We start from the raw sequence: 15,777 nt of genomic DNA, 5'->3' as shown, positions 1-15,777 counted from the left end.
GTGGGGATGGGCAGGTGAAAGGTAAGTCAAGAGTGGCTCTAGGGTTGCCACAGCCATTGACCACCTAGGAGGTGACTCAGATGGCAGAGTGGCCGAGAAGCAGCAGAGTGGGTGGCCCAAGTGCCCTGGCCGGGCCCTTGCATGCCCTTGTGCAGGAGTCACCCTGTGATGCTGCAGGCACCTTTACCTGCCCTTCCTGCCCCTCTCCTGCCTCCTTCCTCCCAGGGACTCCCTCCACTCAGGGCCACGTGGTCCAGGGCCAGGAGGGGCCCTCCCTCTCCTATGGTTCTGACATGGGGCCGAGGGAGGGGGAGCTTAGCACAAGGGCCACGTAGGTGGATCTGCTTGGCAGGTGGACTCAGAGGTGGTGTAATCTCAGAAAAGGAGAGCGTATGGAGCTGGCCACGCAGATAGAGGGCGCGCCACCCCACCACGAGCTTCTGCTGTCTTCTCTGAGCGCTGTCTGAGGCTGCACTGACCCTGCAATGGGGAGATTCCCTCCCACAGCATCTTCTGCGGCACGATGGCCGTGCTCTGTCCCTCGGAGACCAGGTGTGGGGCTCTTAGTCTAGCTCAGGGTCAGCCGACTATGGACCAGCCTGTGCTTGTAAATAAAGTTTTATTGGAATGCAGCTGTACTTATTTCTGGATGTACTATCGGGCTGCTTTCACATCACGAGGCCGTGTTGAAGAGTTGCACAGAGACCTTCTGGCCCACAAGGCCTAAACATTTACTGTCTAGCCCTTTACACAGAGTTTGCTGATCCCTGGTCCAGCTGAAGTAGGAGGTGTAGATGTGTACAGGCCCAGATTTACTGGCCTGAGAGCTCCCTCCCGTCCCCTCCCCTCCCCTCCCCCCCTCCCCTCCTTTCCCCATCGCCCTCCCTCTCTCCCTTCCTCACCCCCAACCCCATTGCCCCTTCCCCGCTCTCCACCTGTACCTTGTCCTCTCCTCTCCCCCTTTCCCCTTTCAGCCTCCCTGAATGGTCCTTCTCCATTCCCACACGTTTCTCTCCAAGTATTTTAAATTAATGTCTTGGAAGGACTTCTGCCCCACCACCTTCCTCTCCCACACGTCCCGCCTGCCCCGTGTCTCCCCGCTGCCAGCCTCCTCACTCTTCCCACCTGTCCCCACGGGTGGAGCTGGGACCTTCCACGCCGTGAGATTCTGGGAGAGAGGTCCTTCCTGCTGGGACAGAAAGCAATGGCTGCTTCACTCCAGGAAGCAGTAGAATGAACTCTCTTGGGAAGTCGAGTCCCTCCTCGTCCTCCCAGGGAAGCTGACGTGTGTCCTGCACAGAGAGGTCCGTGGGCACCAGCCAGAGGGGGGTGTCCAGACAGAGATGGGTGTGGATGCTTCTGACTTTGAGAACTGCCTCGGACCAGCCTTCCCCAGCTCAGAAAGATGCTCAGAGGGAGGTTGGGGAGGCAGGCATGGAAGAGGCGGGTCAGGGAAGGCTGCAGCCGGGGGCCAGTCTCTGCAGTTACCAGGACCACATTTCCACACCAAAACCCAGGCTCTCCCCACCCCCGCTTGCCCTGGCGAGCAGGTCACAAAGCCACAGGGTGCCCCTCAACAGGGCCAGGGGAAGTCCTGGAGGTTTCGATGGCTTTCAGGGGTCCAGGGGACTGAAAGCTTGAAATTGGGATTATCCTGGAAGATCCAGGAGGTGAGGTCACGATATCCACAGAAGTTTCCAGAACCCGGGTGTCCCCCCGGCTTTAGAGGGCATCTCAGCTGTGTACCAGCTTTGCATACATTTGACACAAGAGGTCCTAGTCTGCCTCTGAAGCAATGGCTGTGCCTCAGGGAATGAAGGAGCTTTCCATTCCACACCAGAAAGGGAAGAGCGAGGAGTGTGACCTGCCCACTGAGATAAGGGGGTCAGGGTCAAGTGTCCCCACACGGGAACGCTGTACCGAGAGCCAGCCTCCTGGAGGCCTGGCCACCCTGAAGACGTCATCTCACGGGGTCTCTTTCCAGCTGAGAGGGAGGCAGCTCCAGGTCTGCTGGGGGCCCCTGAGAGACTGCACCTGCTTGCCCTCCTCCTGGCCCTGCTGGCCCTGGGCACCAAACAGGGAGCCAATGGTCCCCGGTTCCCAGATTTCCCCCAGCCCTCCCTGCCGTCACTCCCACCAGGGGCTCTATCCTCTGCCACAGTGGAAAAGCAATACGCCAACTGCAGGGGGAGCCCTGCAGCCCCCCTACACCAGGCTCCTTTGTGTTCTCTTCGTCCCAGGCACCTTAGTCTCCTTGGGACAATTGACCGGCATGACGCTATTCCCAGGAGCCTGGCACCAATGGCCTCCGCCCGGCTCCTCTGCATACATTAGTTAAATTTGTTTAGCCAGGAGCCTGTCCTCTTCCTGTCTGGTCAGTGCTGGGAGCCTGTCCCCCAAACCTGGCAGCCAAGAGTCCCTTCTGCAGGCCCAGGAGGTCTGTGATGGCAGAAAGAACCTTTTCTCTTGAGTGGGGCCCAGGAAATCAAAATGACGTGTTACTTGCCCTTGTCCAAGGCAGGCACCGAGGACAGGACTGGCACGGGTGGTCAGAGACCTGACAGTCCCACGTGTCAGCCACCTTCTCCTTGGATGTAACCCTGCGGGTGCTGCTGATAGAAAGGATGGGCCAGATCCAGTCAGATCTCTCCTCCAACCCCACGGCCCCATCTCCTTTAAAGGAGCCAAGGGATGGTGAAGCCAGAGTGGGAACGAGGCGGCTTGAAGTCGGACTTCCTCCCCAGATGGGCTCTTGGGGTCTGAGGAGCCAAGCATTGGCTGCTAGTTCAAGGGTGTGGGTGGTCGTCCAAGTGTTGGTCCAGAACAACCCGGGGGGTGGGCGAGAGCCTCTGTGCCCACCTGGCTCGGGGTCAGCCCCTGGGCCTTGAGAAGAGCACAGCTGGCAGCCCCCAGTCCAGGCTGGACTTGGGACCTGCTGGGGAGGTTGCCGCAGCCTCAGGGAATCTTGGGCCTCCTGGCCGAGTGCACACACAGACCCCTGAGTTGAGCTTTCTGCCTGCCCCGGGTTCCCTTGCCTCACGTGATCCAGTGGTATGTCTCCTGAAGGCGGCTGTGCTGGAAAACAGAGACGAGGAGCTGGGGGTAGCATGTCAAACAGCTTCTGCTGCCTCTCAGGGCTTCACCTGTCCTGAACGGCAGGCGTGGGAAGTAAGCTTCCCCTTGCTCTAACCGAGGAAGATGCCCACTGCACTGGGGCTCATTTCAGGATCTGTGCCAACTTGGCCTTCTGCCTGGAGAAACTGTGATTAGGGACTTGGTGAGTGTCGGCTGCATGTCTCAGCCCCTGCACCAGACACAGTGGAGGCTAATGCCTGGCTCCCAAGCCCTCCTCTCCACGTGACAGCCAGCCGGACTGCCCTCTCCTTTATGACGGCGTAGCCATGGGGACAGAGCATGGTTTCCTTCTTTGCCAGGACTCTGGTCTGCCCCGTATTGGGTGTGATGGGAGCTCAGAAGCCGGGCTGCTGGGACATGTCCGCGTGGTCAGCCTTGCTGCTAGTTAACCTTCTCCCCTTCTTCCCACACCCGTGCTCACCCCGCCTCCTATTTTTCTTTCCAGCCATTAGGCAACACTGACTGCTCCACAGCTTGCAGAGGTCGCCTGGCAGCTGTCCTTCAGAATTCTGTCCGGGCCTGATTGGAAAACTGGAGAAAAGGCCCCGCGATTGATGAGTTTGTCTTGGGAGTCAGTGGCGAAGTGAAACGGACGGCAAACATGGGTCAGAAGGTCACCGGTGGGATCAAGACTGTGGACATGAGGGACCCCACGTACCGGCCCTTGAAGCAGGAGCTCCAAGGTCTGGACTATTGCAAGCCCACCCGTCTGGACCTGCTGCTGGACATGCCCCCCGTGTCCTATGACGTCCAGCTGCTCCATTCCTGGAACAACAATGACCGCTCGCTCAATGTCTTTGTGAAGGAGGATGACAAGCTGATCTTTCACCGGCATCCGGTGGCCCAGAGCACAGATGCCATCAGGGGCAAGGTCGGGTACACACGCGGGCTGCATGTGTGGCAGATCACGTGGGCCATGAGGCAGCGGGGCACACACGCCGTGGTGGGGGTGGCGACAGCAGACGCCCCCCTGCACTCCGTTGGGTACACGACCCTCGTGGGGAATAACCACGAGTCCTGGGGCTGGGACTTGGGGCGCAACCGGCTCTACCATGATGGCAAAAATCAGCCAAGCAAAACATACCCGGCCTTCCTAGAGCCAGATGAGACATTCATTGTCCCCGACTCCTTCCTGGTAGCCCTGGACATGGACGACGGGACCCTGAGCTTCATTGTGGACGGACAGTACATGGGAGTGGCTTTTCGGGGACTCAAAGGCAAAAAACTCTATCCTGTAGTGAGTGCCGTCTGGGGCCACTGTGAGATCCGCATGCGCTACTTGAACGGACTCGACCGTAAGTGTCTTCTGCACTCTCCAAGATGGCAGTGTCCCTAGATTCATGTGTGTCCCTGTGGCTGGGCTATCGGGGCCCAGCAAAAGTTTACACAGTCGTTGGAATTAAAATGTCTATAAATAGACATCCCAGCATATTCAGATCCTCAGAGGCAACTCTTGACCTGCCTCTGGTTAAATTAGGAATTCTAGCCAGAGTCTGCCAGATTACCTGGCAGCACCTCATGGATGAGTGGATGGATGGATGAGTGGATGGGTGGATAGATGAATGAATAAACAGATGGAAGAATGGATAGATGGGTGGGTGGATGGATGGATGGGATGGATGGATGGATGAGTGGAAAGGTGGATGGATGGATAGGTGGATGGGTGGATGGGTGAATGAGTGGGTGGATAGTTGAGTGGATAGATGGAGGGATGGATGCATGAGTGGATGAGTGGATAGATGGGCAGGTGAATGGATGAATGAATGAAGGAATAAATGAATGGATAGATGGGTGGATGGATAGATGAGTGGATAGGTAGATGGTTGGATGAGTGGATGGATGAATGGAGGAAGGAATAAATGAATGAATGGGTGGATGGATAGATGAGCGGATAGGTAGATGGATGGATGGGTGGATGGATGGATGGTCTTTGATAGACGTGGTTTTGTTTCTAGTTGACCTGCTTCCAGATTTGATCAGCATTTGACCAAATTCTAGCAAAGTAGCCAGCATGTTACTGAGCTGGGGTTTGCGGCCTTGAGGGTACTAGGACCTTTCATATACATGAAAGCCAGTGGCCTCTCTCATTTATTAGACAGGTTAGGGTCTTTCTCTCTGTGCTGGAGGCTTTGAGTGGGCTCCTTTGGGACACAGTCACCTGAGAGGGGCTGGTTCAGTCGTGATGTCAGGAGGCCTTTGGAGAAGAGAACGTGGATTAGAAACAGGCTGAGTCAGCAGCGATTTCCACCTGTACCTTTGGAAAAGGAAGTGTCCTTTCTCAAACTATGCATGAACATAGCCCACATGTGGCGGCACTGTCCTGGTTTGGGAGGTGGAAGGCTCTGTGGCTTCTTCGCTGGGAGCCCATAGTGGCAGGAGGTCCTAGGGTTCCAGAACTATCCATCTCTGTGCTTGACCCTCACTCCTTCATGGGTCCCTTCTACCATCTGCAAATCTCACCTTGGAAAGGGGGTGGGCTGGAAGGCTTCGTCCACGCACCAGCTGTCCGTCTTTAAGGGCCAGGTCTGCCCTGGCACCCCAAGGTCTAACCCCACCCTGCAGGCCGGGGGTCAGGAGCACAGATGCTTACTCTGGTCTCGCAGCCTCCACACCTTCAGGTTGTGCCTCTCCTCCTCCTCCCTACTTCAGTCTTTGTAAGGTATCAGAGAAAACATCCAGGCCATCAGGCAGAACGAACTCCTAAACGTTTTTCTTGGGAAGCCTCTGCTGCCCGTCTCCCACACTCCCCCTCTCTGGTTTTGGCTGGATAATGACAGTGAGCCAACAGCCAGGTGGGGCATCTTCCTCACCTGTGCAGCCCAGCACCCCTGGGTCATGGGATATCAGCAGGGACAGCCAGGTGTGCATCCAGCAGGTAAACGCCCTGAGGAAGTAACCTCAGGCCTGGTGTAGGGAACCAGCAGGGTGAGTTCTGTGAGTCTGTCTCCCCAGGTGACAGTGGTCGAAAGTCCACAGGCAAATCTGCCGTGCATGGTGATGGGCAGGGGTTAGGAGCCGTAGGATCTCAGGGGACCCTTGCCCGTGGGCCTCCCTCCTCCTGGCAGAGGGGTGACCCTGGCCCTAGGGAGTTTACTGTCCGTGCTGTGCAGACAGGTGAGCGAATTGCTGGGGTTGCTGTGTTGCCGCCAGGCCACTGAGACTATTGGTGTCCACGAGAGTGCTGCAGCCCGTCACCTGCGGGAACGGGTCCACCAGCGCTGGAGTGCGTTTGCATGGCTTCACTGTTCACCTTGCCAGCTCCAGTCAGAACACAGATCCCAGGATGGCCTGGAGGGGCCTGGGGCCTGTCACCCACGGCAAGTCAGGACACGCTCGAACAGGACTGTTGCCCTGCAGAGTCAGGGCAAAGCTTGGCAGAGGTTCTGCCGAAACAGTCCTGGAGGCCCAGACGGGCGTCTTGTAAGTAGATAGATGCCGGGTCGGCTCCGCATCAGAGGGGAAGTTGGCTGCTTTCATAATTGTTCTCATTTAGGAAATTTAAAGGGTTGAGGGGAAGAGGAGTAGCGTAGGAATGAGTTATGAGACCCGCACCTACAGCTGGACCCTGCAGTGCCCAGTGGCTTAAGCCCACCCCGCTGCTCCTGGTTAATGAGGAGGACCCCTCCCCACCGGAATCGTAACGCCAGGGCCCCCTTGGCTTCCCGCCTTCCCCAGTCCCCAACAGACGTGGACGGGCTCCACTCTGCACCGCCCCTTGATGTTGGAGGATCCAGATGGGAAAACCCGTGAGGGTGGCACTGCACACATGGGGAGCAGGGTCAGTTGTTAGAACTGCCAGGCTCGACCTGCTTACTGACACCTCGGTTCCACAGGGGAGAGGTGACGGAGGTTAGGGGCAGAGTGGAAGTGGGGAAGTTAAATTGGAGATGCTCGCTCAACGGTCCAGGGGGCTCTCCAAGTGTGGAGACAGGACAGCGTCCAGAACAATGGTCAGTGGAGGAGTCACCACGGCTGGATGGTGTTTAGAGCCGTGACCTGTGGATGAGACCACCTAGGGAAAGAGGGGGAGAGGGCTGAGGCCCAGCCCTGGGACGCGTCCACGTTTAGAGATTGGTGGACAAGGCGGAGGGGAGAATAGTGTCCTGAACACCAAGTGAAGAAAGGACTTCAAGAAGGACAAAGTGATGCCGGGTCAAATTGTTGATGGCTGAGAACTGTCCATCAGCTTCAGCAACAAGATGATCGCTGGTGACCTGGACAAGAGTCGTCAGTAGGGTGGGATCAAAAGCCTGAGGGAGTGGCAGGTCTAGAGAGGAGGACGAGGGTGGCGTATTGTTTCTTAGGGCTGCGGAACAAATGGCCACCAACTGAGTGGCGTAAAACACCAGGAATGGGGCCAGCCCTGTGGCCAGGTGATTGGGTTCACATGCTCCGCTTTGGCGGCCCAGAGTTCCGCCGGTTCGGATCCTGGGCACAGACATGGCACCGTTCATCAGGCCATGCTGAGGCGGCGTCCCACATAGCACAGCTAGAACCTACAACTAGAATATACAACTGTGTACTGGAGGGCTTTAGGGAGAAGGAGAAAAAAAAGATTGGCAACAGATGTTAGCTCAGGTGCCAATCTTTAAAAAAAAAAAAAACGGAGTGTACTCGCTCACAGTTCAGGAGGCCAGATGTCCGAGATCAGGGTGTGGGCAGGCTCAGTTCCTCCTGAGGAGCATCTGCCCAATGTCTTCTCCCAGCCTCTGCTGGTTGCCTGCGAGCCTTGGCTTGTAGATGCCTCTCAGGCTCTGCCTCTGTCATCGTGTGGCTCTCTCCTTGTGTCTCTCCTCTTTAGGACACCAGCCATTGGATTCAGGGCCCACCCTACTCCAGTATGACCTCATCTTAACTAATTACATCTGCAAAGATCCTTTCCAATAGGGTCACGTTCTGAGGTTCCAAATGGCCCTGAATTTGGGGCGACACTATTCCACCTACTACAAATGTGGAGACAGCAAACACAGACCCTTCCCACAAGACCTTCCCTCCCCATGCTCCTGCCTGGGGGAGACAGGACAGTGACAGATGAAGCCCAGCACTCAGATTGGGTGAGGTCAAAGGGTGCCCAAGTCCTCTGCCCAGAAGGGTTTGCTTTCCCTTCCAAGGCAGCTGAGGAAGGAGGAAAGTCAGGGTGGGACCGGGTCTGAGGTCCACCCAGGGAGCAGGACTTGACAGGCGGAAGCCCAGCTCTGGCTAGGTACATCTTCTTGGTGTGGGCCTGGCCTGGGCTTTGCTCTTGAAGTCTTGGAGGTGGTTCTGATTCATTACTGCTCCCTGGGATGTCTGGGACATCGTCTGCACCCTCCTTCCTTACCCCACCCCAGCCCGGCCGCCAGCTCCTGACCTCAGCAGGGAGCAGCTGTTTGAGAGCTAGTCAGCCAAAGCTGCATGTGCACCCTCCCTGGGCGTCTGTTCCCCAGCCCTTCCCCTGCACGCCAGGCGGACCCTCCCCAGCAGAGTCCCTGCCCCTGTGCTGGGGCCGTAGGCCGAGCTGGCCTGGGCCAGAGCAAAAGGCAGTTATCAGTGTGTCCCTGTGTGACCTCCCCCACCGTCCAGCCACCAGTGGCCACTGGCCACTTGTTCTGACTCTTCCTTAGGGCTTGAGACCTCTGGGGCTGAGGCTGCAACCAGAGGGGCTGCTGTGTCCCCTCACTCTTTCCTAGGGCAAAGGGGTGGAGATGGTCAGTGTCGTGGGGAGACAGGGCCCGGCTGGGCCCCTAGGCCTGCCTGCCGCCCTATGGAGAGGCAGAAGGGAAAGGCCTATTTGCCTGCTGCAGACTGGCTGTCACCCAAGGGAGGGTCCCAGACCCATGGGTCCTCCCTGCCCCCGACTGCTTTTAACAGCGTTCTCAGCTAAGGAAGCATTTTCCCTGCGGTTCAGCATTGTCAAATTCTCCCTTTTAGAGCTGCCACATAAGTTTGGTGTGGTTTATAGTGATTGTGGTTCAGAGAAGGCTCAGCTCTTTTCCCCAGGAGCCTTTCGACTTGGTGACCTCCTCCTGGTGCCCTCCCAGGGCGCGTCACCCGATGGTGGCTCCTTCCTGCACCTCCGTTCCAGCTGGGCTCTTGGGAAGCTCCTTGTCGGGGAGGCTGATCACCCCGCCCTGCAGGGGCTTCCTTCTGGGGGAGAGAGGCCGTGTGGGGGAAGGGGTCGTTCCAGACTCCCTGCCCGCCAAAAGGCTTGTCATATGAGGACAGCAGGCTCCCAGAGTTGGGGACAGGGAACCAAGAGTACTGGCATTGCGTGGCTGGGTGTCCCTCCCCAGTTGGCCAGGACAAGGGGTTGGTGTTCTGTTTTGTCTCTTTTATCTAAGAACTGCTTAATGTAAAGGGAAAATGTACACGTGTCCTGGGATGTCCATCCTTGACAGACGACTTTCTCGAATCCATTTCCTGGAGCAGCCTGCAGTGAAAATGCTCTAGGACGGGCCCCTGAGTCAGCGACGTTCAAGGGAACATCGATGAATCAGGGGCACTTCCTGACATGAGGCGTCGTCCTTGACCTACAGACCCAAAGTTCATCCATTTAGCCCATGAACTAGACACAGCACCAGGCTCTGGAGGCTTGAATGGGGTCGCAATCTCTCAGTGAACTGAGACAGAGCCACGGGTTGGGGTGCTGGGGCCACGCGTGTTCACATAGGCCACCAGGTAACCGTTTCTCCTAGAAATGTGGAAGTTGGCACATGGACTTGTCCAGTTCCTCAACCTTCTGCTCCCATAAATAGAGCCTGATTCACTTCCTGATTTCTGTGCCGCCTTCTCAGCGCCACCCCCCCCATTCATATAAACTATGTAAATGAGTGAGCGCCTCAGCTTCCTGGAGATGGGCATAGCGGCCCTCGTGCCTCACCCTGACAGGAGTCATTGAATAAACTCTGCCTTCTCCGTTTGGGAGCTTCCTCAGTGGAATTTCAGTGGGCACCCAGCTCTTTGGATGGAGCTGGATATAGAGCCTGCAGCCCCCAGTCGAAAGTATTGAGGTGGGGGGAGGCCTTCTTGGGTCCTGTTAGTGACCAACTGAAATTGGTGGGACAGATGTCTTCCATGGCACAGTGCCCATTTCCCATTCTTTGGCCGGTGCATTCTCAGCCTCCGCCCAGCCATGGCCCTGTGCATCATCATTTGCCTCCTACAGGATTGGAGGGGGGATGACCTATTTGTGACCTTGAGGCCCCCAAGAATAGACCCATCCATGGGATGCCTGGGTGAGTGGTCCTATTTTCAACTTAGAACACATCACTGCAGCCATCAGCTGCCACTTCCGTAGCCCATCTTGGAAGATCTGCCGTGTCCATAGGACATGTCCCTTCTGTTTTCATGACCCGTCCCTGAGTTATTCAGTGTGCTCCAAGGGTGGTCAGGGTGAAGACCTGCGTTCAGCAGGGGCGGAAGGAGGCAGCTATAGGTCTTTGCCCCTTTGGGTAAACTGCGAAGGGCTGTTGAGAACTCCCTCTTCATGTTGGCGTAAAAAGAGCCAGACTCTAGAATTTGATGGACCTGGGTGTATGTCCACATTCTAGCCTTTGGCTCTCATACCTTGGACCCCAACTTTCACATCCCCAAGCCTGTTTCTCCATCTGTAGGTTGGGGCCACCATCCCCGCCAGGCACACCATAGTTGCTCCACAAGCCACGGCTGCCGCTGGTGCCTGATGTTAATTTCAGGCGTGATCACCAGAAATATGGGAGCTGGAGCTGGGGGCTTGTGCAGGCCTCTGCTGTTTAGAAACGCTTTTTCATGAGGATATTCATGAGTTGACCTGAAACCCATTAAGCCAAGAGGACATGATGGGAACTCCCTCTCTGCCGTCACTTCACAGCCAGGCAGGGCTCTCGGGCCACATTCGATGACTCTTGATGTTTTCTCAAGTGCCTTCAGCCACCAGGGGAAGCCCCTGCACCTCCCAGTGGGGGCTGAGCCACATCCTTGAGGGAGAAGGGGCTGGCCCGGTTCAGGGCGGAGGGAAAAGGGCTCCTGAGTGAGGAGAGGAAGCACCACTGAATTCCCCCACTTAATCCTGCGGCAGGGCCTCGACAGTATGTCCAGCCCGAGAGCTGCTGGGAGGCATTTCTGGCCTTCGCGATCTCAGCTGGGTGGGACTTTGGGGAGCAACTGGTGTACATTCCTCACCTTGCAGATGGGGAAACTGAGGCCCAGGCAGAGGGAGTGATCCGCTCGAGGTCAGGGTGCTGTGCAGGGCAGAAGTGAGGAGCCAGATGTGGGGCCACGGGGGCAGGATGCTTTCTGATAAGGGAGCCCCAAGGCTCTGTGCGCAGGGGGGGTGGGGGAACCCAGCCCCACCCCCCAGGAGTCTGTGGACTCCTTGACCGAGAGAGTGAAGGTCATTTAGGTTGTCCTCCTGCCTCCAGACAGGGCTCCCCTTAATCATCCCACACCGTCTAGGAAAGGCCCCATCTCAAAGCTTTCCATGAAAAACATTTACCGTTTCAGCTCCTCCTCCTCTCTGGCTAGGGCCGTGACCGCCCAGGGGACATGAAGAGGAGTTGTTTGTCTTTTTTTTAAGCCTGGAATTTAGTAAATGCATTTTCAAGCCTAAGATTTACTTTTTTTGTAATGACAGCTTTGTTGAGATATAATTCACGTGCCGTTCAATTCACCCATTTAAAGTGTGCAACTCAGTGGCCTCTAGTGTATTCACAGTTGTGCAACCATCACTGCGATCAATTTTTGTGCACTTTCATCACCCCGAAAGAAACCTGTACTCCTTAGCAGCCTCTCCCCATTTCCCCCTGAGGCCCCAGCTGTAAGATTTGGGCTTCAGTAATTGAGTTTTTAATGTTGTTTTTAATATTCTGAGACATTGATGAATATTTAAGAACTTTAATCCACTTTTTATTAGTGGAATGCAATGGGGTCTCAAGGGAAATGCTGAGTTTTCTTTAGTTTTTTGGTCTCATCTTTATTTTGCTCACAAAGGAGTCTCAGCATTAAGGGGAGACCATGGATGAAGCCACAGATCCATTCATTTCATCTCTTCCTTTGTCCAGAACCCTGGGGTGGCCTCAAGCAGCTCCAGGTGTGCTCACCTGTACCTGGTTTCAGGGAAGAGAGCAAGGAGAGGTCCACTCCAGGGAGGCAGGGTGAGCAGGGCCCCTGTGCCCCTGGCAGCCTCTCGGGCCTCAGGGGAATAACTTTCGGACTCCTGCTGGAGCTGCTGGTTTATCTGAGATGTGGGGTGCACAGAGCCCTCCTTGCAGGACAGCAGGGCCCAGGCCCTCCAGGGACACGAGGATAGAAGTACCCTTTGCAGGCTGCAGCTGGAAGTCATTCCAATCCTGAGGCAGCTCTGCCTGAGCCCTGGCCCGGTTCCCCTGGCTGTGAGATGCCCTGGCGGTGCCTGGCGCGGTCCTGAGGGTCCCCATTGCTGCGGCTGGGCTGGCATTTCTGGTTTCCCTCTGCCTGGGCCCTCAGCTTCACTCTGTCAGGTAGAAAGAAGTACAGGCACCTGCTTTCTGTAGACACCACACCTGCAGGCTGTGGGGTCAGCTGGGCCTGGACGGCCCGTGCGCTCTGCTTTCTGTAATGTGTGTCTCTAGGCTGCATGTCTTACATCTTAATTGGCAGCAAGATTTGGTGGCTAAGAATGTGGATGCTGAGCCCAGATGGCCTGGACTCAGATCCCAGCCTGTAAACCTGGCACGTTAGGACCTCTCTGCACCCCAGTGCCCTCGGCTGTAAGGTGGAGATAATAGTACCCACGAGCAGTTGGGTTAACATAAAATGGTTCCTTTCCTAAAAGCCTGTGTGGGGTCTGGTGCTGGGGGCGCATGCCAAGAGGGCTGGCCTCCATGTGCCCTGTGGATGCACACTGAAGGCCGCTGCTTGCCCCGTGGGCGAGAGCAGGGATGGCCTGGGTTCTAGTCCTAGCTCCACCTCCTACCAGCACTGTCACCCTGAGCAGCTTATTTGGACTCTCTGTCACTGTTTCCTCCTCTGTAAAATGGGGATGGAGATGATGTTGTCTCACTGTGATGACGAAATCATTCATAATAACCATTGCGAGGATTCAATGAGTTAGTGTTTGCAGAGGGCCTCCAAAGGTGTCCGGCCCCGGATGGATTCTCTGTGTTAGCTAGTAATAATCAATTTAAAGTATAAATGTATTTAATTATTAATTGTGTGTGTATTGAAACTAATATTCATGATACTTTTGCTACTGTTAATATTGTTTGTTCTAGAACCATCCAGAGCTGTGCTAACCTGACGCTGTCTCTCTTCTATTTCCCCAGCGGAGCCGCTGCCGCTCATGGATCTCTGCCGCCGCTCGGTGCGCCTGGCCCTGGGGAAGGAGCGTCTGGGCGAGATCCATGCGCTGCCGCTGCCCGCCTCCCTCAAGGCCTACCTCCTCTACCAGTGACCCTCCGCCCCAGGACACCAGCACGACAGCCACGGGGGCCAGCTCACCGAGCCGCCGCCGCCGCGCCCTGGGCCTCGGAGGGGCGTCCGCAGCCGTGGGAGGAAGTCCCCGCTCTTCCTCTTCATCCTCCAGGCCGTGCCTGCCGGACACGGACAGCTCTCGACACAGGCTCCTCTGTTCCTCTTCCCGACATTGGCGGAATCTCTCTCTATGCCGAATCACAGCCCCTCCTTGGAAAGCGACACATGGAATAAACTCCCAGGAAGCCCTACACTGAGTTCCCAGCTGCTCTCGGGGTGGCGTCGTCCACCTGCCGGGTCCCACGGTGGGGGGCCAGCAGGAGGAGCCCCGGCACCGAGAGCAGACCCTGGAGGTGCTAAGAGGTGCTTAGATGAGGGCTGGCGCCCAGGCCAGCAGGGCCATGCCGTGGCAGACAAAGCTCAGGACGTCAGAAACTCAGCCCGGACACCAAGGCAGAAACCAAACTTGGACCTTGCGCAGGCACATGAGCACCCAGCATCAGTCCCGGCCGGTGCCCCCTGTACCCTGTATTTATTCTTTTTAACAATAACAAAAGCCATTTATTTATTCCATTTAGAAAGGAAACCTTGTTTCAGTCACCTCTCCCTGTTGCTTTTCTTCCAGCTGCCCCTCCCTGGGATGTGTGTGCCTCACCTGTCCTTCTTGCTGGGCCGGGTCTGTGGTGTGTCCCCACGTGGCACAGGGTGTCTTTGTCCTTGACCTACAGTTTCCAGGGGGTTCTGCTACGAGTTCCCGAGCGGGCCCCCCCCAGAGAGCAGTACCCTCACGTGCAATATGAGAGTCTCGGGGGACCTGTCTGCATGGTCCATGGCGCTCCTCGTGTCTCTCCAGGAGCCACTTACACCTGGGCTCAGCCATCTTTGCATGTGGTCTTATTTCTTTAGTCTTCTATGGCTTCTTGGTGTGGGTTTGCTTTTGCTTTCCCAGCTGAGGTTTTCCACGTGGCTCCTCAGAACTCCAGCTTCCCGGAGGACCACTCAAACCAAGAGGGAGGAGGAGTGGGTCTCCCTCCCTTGAGGAGCCAGGGGCAGGGTTGGGTAGGGGAGACCAGAGCTGAGTCGTGCCTCCCAGAAGCCAGTGCAGGTCTCTGCTGAGTGCCCATGTCTGGGCTCTGGGGCGAAATGGAGCAGCCCCAGTTCTTCACGACGCCCTGGAGCCAGAGGGGCAGGGTGGTGCGGGGCGGGGCAGCCAGCAAGAGAGGGGACAACCCTCCCTCCCCGCAACTGCCCCACGTAGCAGACCCCAGCACCCTGCTGCAGCACTCTCCATTTCTTTTGTCTTGAAGTCGACTCTCTTAGAATCTGACTTCTGTTATTTCTGTACAGGTACAATAGATGACTTTATTTGTTTAAAATGTTTAATATATATGCATATATATTTGTCCGTAAGAATTATGTTTTTAACAGCTGCTGTAGGGTACCTTTTTTTAAAAAAACAAAAAAGTCTTCCAGTGGAGTATATTTTTTAAACACAAAATTGGTGCCAAGACTGGGTGAGGAATGTAAATTGCCCCCTTATTATTTCGAGGTTCTTTGTCGGGGGGCATGGGGAACCTTACCTGTAAGACTTTTAAAGATTTCCCTCACTCCTGTGTCAGGGTGGGTCCTGTTCTGATGAATGTTGCACACGAGAGTCTCCCTTACACGGATCCCAGCCTGATCGCCTTGACCCAGCCGTCTCCCACGGACGCGGGATGAATCGCCCAGCTCTGTCATCCTTCTGCACTTCCTGCCCCCCAGCTCCCCACACCTCAACCCCACCCTTCTTTCCTCTCAGCCCAGAGCCTTGTGGCCTGTACAGTTTTGAAACTGCCATTCTATTTTATGATGGTTGATAATAGTAACCTAATAAAGGAAAGTTTATTAAAATACAAAGCCGCTTTCGAGTCCCTCTTTGTCCCTTGGGGGAAGGGAAAGATGCATGGCCGACCCCTCCTTGGTCCAGACAGCTCACCACCCATGGTTTTCAACAGATAATGTGATCCCCTTGGCAGAGGCTGGGATGCCAGCCGGAGCCCAAGGAAGAAGGAGAATCCTTCAGAGGGGATCCTAGAACATCCCCATCCTTTCCAGACGTTCGTGAGCCTGCAGCCCAGACTAAGGGACTTGCTGATCCAATAGAAAGGATTCTGCCATCCACGAGAGTCTCTGGCTCGTTGGTGTGTGTTAAAAGTTTGAGTCGACAGTGGGCTTTTAGGAGCAGGGTGTGAGCTG

At 56.0% G+C, this 15,777-nt stretch overlaps 1 protein-coding gene across 3 annotated transcripts in view; it reads left to right on the top strand.

Moving 5' to 3' along the window:
• Nucleotides 1-15,432, top strand: part of SPSB1 (splA/ryanodine receptor domain and SOCS box containing 1) — a 68,485-nt gene extending 53,053 nt beyond the window's left edge. For all 3 annotated transcript variants that reach the window (XM_046661428.1, XM_046661427.1, XM_046661429.1), the window contains 2 exons: nucleotides 3,581-4,430; nucleotides 13,395-15,432. In XM_046661428.1, the coding sequence (XP_046517384.1) occupies nucleotides 3,737-4,430; nucleotides 13,395-13,522 (822 nt within the window). In that variant the 5' untranslated portion in view covers nucleotides 3,581-3,736 and the 3' untranslated portion in view covers nucleotides 13,523-15,432. The remainder of the gene's footprint in view (nucleotides 1-3,580; nucleotides 4,431-13,394) is intronic.
• The last annotated feature ends 345 nt before the right edge of the window (nucleotides 15,433-15,777 follow it).

Source organism: Equus quagga, chromosome 5 (assembly GCF_021613505.1).
Source record: "Equus quagga isolate Etosha38 chromosome 5, UCLA_HA_Equagga_1.0, whole genome shotgun sequence".
NCBI lineage: Eukaryota > Metazoa > Chordata > Mammalia > Perissodactyla > Equidae > Equus > Equus quagga.
The sequence above is the reverse complement of the archived record's forward strand: the minus strand, read 5'-3'. Positions and strand labels throughout refer to the sequence as shown.